Raw genomic sequence first — 7,409 nt, 5'->3', positions numbered from 1 at the left:
CTTCGGGGTTGTACTGGCCGAAAGACCCTCAGTTTTCATCCGACCATGCTATGTTTGTTCCGGACATATGCTGTTCTACCATGCAAGAGACTCGGTCTTCGAGGCGGCGGAGGCACCACCTTTGAGTTGGTTTCTTCTCAGGTCCCTACCCTCATAACTTAGAGAAATGCTTCTCATTTGTTGTTTACATTATATATGATATGATATGAAGTCGTCTCATCTTACACACAAGGTTTAAAGTTGATTAGCTACAATGCTTCAATTCATGGCTGTCTCAGCATCTTCTTTTTAGAGCAAGATCTCTAACTCTTCAATTGTCATTGTGATTGTGCTAAAAACAAAAGGCAGGAATAAATAATTGATGGGAAATGTTAAAGGGCTTTCTCACATTTGTTGTAGAATCCATATATATATAGATGCATCTCTATTTTCGTTATCATAGTGATCTTGTTCTTCTATATTGGTTGTGTTTAGAAGTTTGCTCCTTTCAAAAAGGATTTTCTTTCTTTTGAGAGCTATTATTTGCTTAAAAAGTAACTTGGATCTGCTCTCATATTTGAGACTTTCCTGTTTTATTTAAATTTTGGGAATGATTGGATAAAAGCTTATAAATGATTGATGTAACATGTTCGTCATAATTGAGTTACCACTCACTCGACAAGTTGTCCCACCTCCTCATTTTTATGTTTTGCTTATAAGGATGCCTTTAAATTGGACCAATATTCAAACAGCCTCTGCAATTTTTGTTTTAACAAAGAAGGCTTTGCGTGCGTTTGTGGATTGCATATATTCATGTTTTGCTAGTTAATCACACAATTGTCAATTTGCACCGGCAGAAATTAGAGTGAGATTTGAATTCGACCTCTATGTGAGTACGGAGAGATTATATTATTTGAACTATAATTTGTTGGTAAATTAAATGATTTGATATGTTTATATTATTTGAACTATAATTTGTTGGTAAATTAAATGATTTGATATGTTTATATTATTTGAACTATAATTCGTTGGTAAATTAAATGATTTGATATGTTTGATTAAATTATTTATATATTAAAATTAGTTATTAATATATTTATATATAAATATATATATTATTTAGTTTATTTATAATATATATTTGTATTTTAACATAAATTTTATATTAGTAGTTAATTTTAATATATATATAGTATAATTGAATAATTTTTAATTATTTATTTACATGAAGTAATTGCATATAAATTATCTCATCATTTGTCACACACTCACACTTGTGAATGTTTCTTATTTATTTATTTATTATATCTATATTCTTTGCTTTATTGCAACTTGCAAGTAGGAGAAGATAAATCCCAATATCTTTGGGGGATAAGTCACGGTAGACACAGTCTTGTACTTGCATATGAGATTTCTCTTTCAACGCCAACTGTTATTCTTAAATTCTTTTGTCTTCTACTCCCCTCTCCATTTTAATGCATTCCTTCATTTTTTTTTTATATTATTCGGTAAATATATTTTGAGATATAAAATTATCGCTGATATATAAAACAAAATTGAGAGAGTACTATCTATTGAAATTAGTCAACGAATGTTGTAAAAACATCTGGTAAAAAAAAAAGAGAAAGTATAGGGAGCCAATGAGCGTACAATAGGTACAATGAAGGTTTAGAAAGTATTAGAGATATCATTATTAGTGTTACATTATCCTGGCATGTTATGTTTTTGGGATGAGTGGTTTCAGGACATGGTATAAGAGTTTCAGATCTTGAAGGTCAAGAGTTCGAACCTTGGTGAACCCAAAAAGCTTGTATTATTCATTTGATTTATAAACCAAAGATTTAGCCCATTGTACAATGCCCATTGTACACATTGTACAGCTATTAAACAGACAAGAATCGAGTGTTCAAAATTTATACCATATAAATCTACGACTAAAAAATTAAGGTTTGGATAGGAAGTTATGATAAGCAGAAAGTGATGCCTTGTCTGTTCCTATATGGCTGCAAGCCTGAATGAAAATGCTAACAAACAATCACCTTTCTCTCTCTCTCTTGATTGCCACGAATAATTAATTTAATGACAGAATTTTTGTGTGTATAGTACGTCGCACGGTTGATTATTTACTAATAAGAATTTTATAACCGCGATAGAAGACTTGAATTGCCGTTTTCTTAGAGATATGTTTTAAGTTTTTATCATTTTTGCTAATTTTCTTTGGTTTGATGATTTAGTTTAGGATCATGGACTAAGATGCAGTTCTTTAATCAGAACCTCGCTCCCTCTTTAGTTTATGTAGATTCTAATTTCTAACTCTTACTATTTCACCAGGAAACAAAAAATCAATGGATAAGATCCTTGTCCGGTTATAGAAAACTGTTAATTGGTCGTTGGTTAGTTTTTGCAATTGAATTATGTGTCCCACAACAACTATTGACACATAAATAAAGTGTAATATGGTTTAGATTAATTAAGTGTGAGGATTGATTAACTTTGAGAGCGAGATCCATAACTTACAACAACAAAATCTTATTGCACTTATTATATTAAGTGGGATCAGACAATCCTATTAAATTCTGTTATGTATTATGTTTATATTAAATTTATTTTTACCTCCCTATTTATTTTTCATCCCATCTACCATTCTAATTAGATGTTCTACAAATTTTCTTTTCATGTATTCAAATCACCTAAAGTTAAATTTCTATTTTTGAGATCCATAACTTAATGACTATTAAATTGCATATAAAACAACAAGAGACTTATGAATGCTCTAATTTAAAAAAGAACCTGTGTAAAGTATTTTTAAGTGCTATATGAATTTTAATATGTTCATCAAGTGTGGCCCTACGCGACTAAGATTTATTTCTCTCTCATTATCTCACTTCTAAAAAGCACACTTTTCAGGTCATATATAAAATCCGAATGGAAAAATTCCAAATAAATAAATAAAGCGAAAGTGCATTGAAATATGTCTGGGTTTGCATGGATATCGTTGACAGCTACGATCAAGTGGGACGATGATATTTCTTTATTTGTTTTCACACTATTCCATGTTCCTTTCAATCGGAGGCTGAATAAAAACAACAAAGCAGATAGACAAGAAGCTAAAAATCAGACAATAATAAATTGAATGGAGAATGGTGAATCTAAGTCTCAAGGGCCAACAACATGGATATTCTTTTGGGATACAAGCCCTCCCAGCCATTAATATCATATTTATTATTTCACCTAAGTCTACTACCTTTAAATAACATTTGGGCAAGTAATGTTAGGTAGGGTTTGGAAGCGACACAGAAATTGAAAGATTGAGATTGAGAGATTGAGACTGAGTGAGAGAGATTGAGAGATAAAAATTGAAATAAATTTTCGTATTGTGTTTGGTATAAAGTAGGAGATAAAGATTGAAATATGAATGAAGTTTTAATTTAATTTGTACAAAGAATAAAGTTGGAATTAATTAATTGAAATGAGAGTATTTTAGATATAAAATATAATTGAAGTTTTAGTTTCTGTCTCAAAAAATTTCAATCTTTTGTGTCTCTATTTTTTGAAAGTACTGAAATACTGAAATTTTGGAGACAGAAACTGAAATTTTAGTACTAATTTTTGAACAAATATAATATTGAGTCACAGTCTCTATGCCAGTACCTCAAAATAAATGCTACCTTAGGAATTAGGATGTGGCATAAATTTTAAAAGGTTTAATTAATTAGTGAAATTCCTATCATTTTCCTAAATTTGTAAATAAATTTCTGTTGTTACAAAAATATTAAAAGAAATGGAATATTATTAGATATATTTTTATAGGGACTTAATTAAACAAAATAAATAACAAGGATTTAATAATTATAAACGAAACAAGTTATTCATATTGTATATAAAACTAACACATTTTTATTTCTCTATCTTATTCCTGTTATTTAATGAATAACGTACTAAAATATAATATATTTAATATTACAATTTTTTTTTTATTCCAAATTTTTTGTTTATAAAATTTTCTCCTGTGATACTTTTGATAATAACAAAGAACAGACAATTAGAATTTCTTTTTTAAAAAATGAACTTTGATATATAACAATATAATCTATCTAATTTGCAATTAAATCTTTAATTTATCATTTACAAGATTTTCAATTTAGTCCCTATAAGTATATATCAGGGAATATTCTATTTCTTATTTCTTTTTTCGCAATGATTGGGACTTAACTAAAATTTTTGTAAAGTAGGAGGATTTAATTAAAAATTTTAAAAGTATAGGCCTATTCACAAATTTGGTAAACCAACATAGGGACTTTCAAATTAATTATTTTCCTCAAATAAACTATATACTATTGATTCACTTTATTATATATAGGGATAAAGTTATATGCCAATAATTTGTCCAGAAAATTAATGTCACATCCAAATATTTTCGGTTGAGTTGAGTGAGTATTTTTGAATGAGTTTGGAATGAAAAAAAAAATGACCTAGTAGAAGAATTACTACAAATTATATTTCAAGTCAAATTATTTAATTTTTTTGTAATAAAGTTTAGAAATAATTTGTAAAAGAAAAATCAATATTGACCCTTAACAATTTTGGTTTATTCAATTTTGTTCCTAATAATTCCTTTTTATTTGAATCTTAACATCTTTAAAATTATGCAAATTATGAAACTAATTAAAACAATCTCGAGACTTAAAGTGATAAATTCATCTCTCATCGTTCATAACGAAGTATTAATATATTATATTTTTGAAATTATGAGAGATAAGTGTACTTAATAAAAAAGTGGTGATGAGAAACAAATTTATCATTTTTAATAACTTTTAAAAGCTATTTTCTTGTATGATTTGTATCATTAGAGATTTTAAATATAATAAAAAGAATTGTGAAAACTGATATTTTTTTAATGTAAACATTGTGAAAGACCAACCAAATTAATTACTTAAAAAAAATGTTGGAATATGATATCATCAGCAGCAAATTAAAGTCGAAAGAAATATAGGTACATGCATGTTACCAACTGTTGAGGCCCCTACATGTTCCAAGTCTTTGAATTTCATTGAATATTTACACACAAAACAGAACAAAAAAAATCCCCAACAGTATTAAGTCGTATGAAAAAAAAATTAATATTAAATTCGAATATTTACACACAAAACAGAACAAAAAAAATCCCCAACAGTATTAAGTCGTATGAAAAAAAAATTAATATTAAATTTTTTTTTTTTTTTTTTTATGGATGAGAATGGAACAACAAGACAGATACTATGTTGTGTGCATATTTTCTGCCCTGGCATGTGTGGGGCAGAAAATTGACCAAAGCAATCATGCAAACGTAATCTGTTTAGTGTGGAGGCTCTTTGGAATCAGATGTGGTTAGGTTAGTATCTTGCAAATGCTTGGCCTTTGTTTGTATGACAAATTGGCCTGAAATTGTTCAAGTGTCAATTTCAACATTTGGAAGAATGAGTTTTGAACACATAATATATGGACTAGGAGCCTTCTAGAATCTAGATCTAATTAGACATGTTGTGGCTAAGTGGGGGCCATAGTTTGATATCCAAATATCACTGTTGATGATTCTTCAAATTGATCATAAACCAAACTGATGAATTAAGTTGTATAGTATATTGCATTAGTTAATGTATGTATTTTTTATTATATTAGATTATCTATGTGTAATTATGAGTGTATGCAACATTTCTTTTAACAGTTATGGTGAAGGATCTAATTTAATGTAGTATATTGAAAGTTGGATTTTCTTATTATAAGAGAAAATGAGAAATGCTATGTGAACACTTAAATTGAATAATTACTATTGACAACTATAAAAATAATAAGAATAAATGTCTATTTTAATCTCTAATTATTAGGAATACGAACAAAATACATCTTCATGATTTAAAATTAACAAAGCGGTCCTCAGCTTTTATTGAAAATATCCATCGCGACCCTTTAATCGGAAGACAAATAGTAAAGTGTTGACGTATCAGTGGCTAATTCATGATATGAATTTGTCTCCTTTTAAGTAGGGAATAATTGCCCTTTGCAATCACTTCAAAACCTTGTTATTCCCATAGCATTCTCTTTATTCCTTCTGCTCGTTCGAACTTGTTAGGATTTTTCTTCTTTCTTCATCTTCTTCAAAGTTGATTGCAACTTGTTCTTCAACAAGTGCATTGAAAATTTTTTTAAACAACAATAAAAAATAAAAAAAAAATTGAGAAATCGAATGAAAAAGTGCATTGAGTCTCTGAAAACTTAGAAAAATTAGAATATGAAAGATTGAATTTGAAAATCTAACAGAAAAGAATTTGGAAAATTTTTGCAGGAGAGTAGAAGACAATACTTTGGAGATTGAATTCGTATTGCCAGAAGCTTATCAAACAATGCCGTTCTCTTTGAAGGTACGAGACTAATTTATACTCTTCTTTCTCTCAATAGATACCCACTTTATAACCTGGTTTCTACTCCAATGCCAACGTCTCGTTGGTGCTACTCCTTGTCCGTTGATGGAACGTTGAAATAGAGCCTGAAAATCGCCGCTTTGGGTTCTATTTGCTTTGCATGGTTAGTGAATTTCTAATCCTAGTTCCTTCTTTTGAGTTCTAATTTTGGGCTCTACTCTTAAATTCTAAACTTCCATTGAAGTAATCTGTTTGTTGCCGACGGTCTCTGCACCGCCGTTGTAAGTAATATTAGAGAACGACACTGGAGATTACGAAACGCAGCTTCTGTTTCAAATCCCAATGGAGTTTGACTCCGACAATGGTGGCTTCACCTTGAGGTCCAGAAGTTTGGTGTAATTCACGGCGTGAAAGTTCTTAGGGTGGAGGATGGAGGCACTGGCCTCGAATATGTCGCCGACAATTGTGACAATAGCCATACAATCGTCGACGGTGGTGCTATGCTCGATGACGAGAATTTTTGTTGGAAAGTCAGAAGAGTGAAGGGAGTACTTGCTGAGGAAGTGAGCAACAGAGGAACTATCAAAACTGACGCCGATCATACAAACAGTGATGACGGCCGTTTTGGCTATTGCAAAGGGGTCGATAAGTCCCGAATATGGACGCACAAAATTCACGTGGACTAGCCACTGACACGTCAACACCCCACCATTTGTCTTCCAATTACAAGGGTCATGATGGGTATTTCCAATGGAGGTTGGGGGTCGGTTTGTTAATTTTATATTGTGGGAGTGTGCTTTGTCTATATTCCAAATGATTAAAGATCGGAAATGACATTTACTCAAAAAAACAATGAATATGGCATGGATTATATACTTATTGCACAATGCATGCTTTTCTCTTCTAGCCAACTTGAATGTTAATATATAATTTTTGATATAAAAATTACGGTAATGCTAGGAAGAAAATAAAAAATCAATCGAGATAGTCAAAATTTGTCTTATTTAATATTTATTAATTGCTGCTAGAATT

The 7,409-nt window shown here is 29.9% G+C and overlaps 1 protein-coding gene across 1 annotated transcript in view; it reads left to right on the top strand.

Moving 5' to 3' along the window:
• Positions 1-454, top strand: part of LOC107613335 (B-box zinc finger protein 22) — a gene marked incomplete in the record, with an annotated part of 2,663 nt that extends 2,209 nt beyond the window's left edge. The window contains 1 exon segment of the mRNA XM_021109299.1: positions 1-454. Coding sequence (XP_020964958.1) covers positions 1-125 — 125 coding nt within the window.

Source organism: Arachis ipaensis, chromosome B08 (assembly GCF_000816755.2).
Source record: "Arachis ipaensis cultivar K30076 chromosome B08, Araip1.1, whole genome shotgun sequence".
In the NCBI taxonomy this organism is placed as follows: domain Eukaryota; kingdom Viridiplantae; phylum Streptophyta; class Magnoliopsida; order Fabales; family Fabaceae; genus Arachis; species Arachis ipaensis.
Note: the sequence above shows the minus strand (reverse complement) of the source record. Positions and strands in the feature narration are given on the sequence as shown.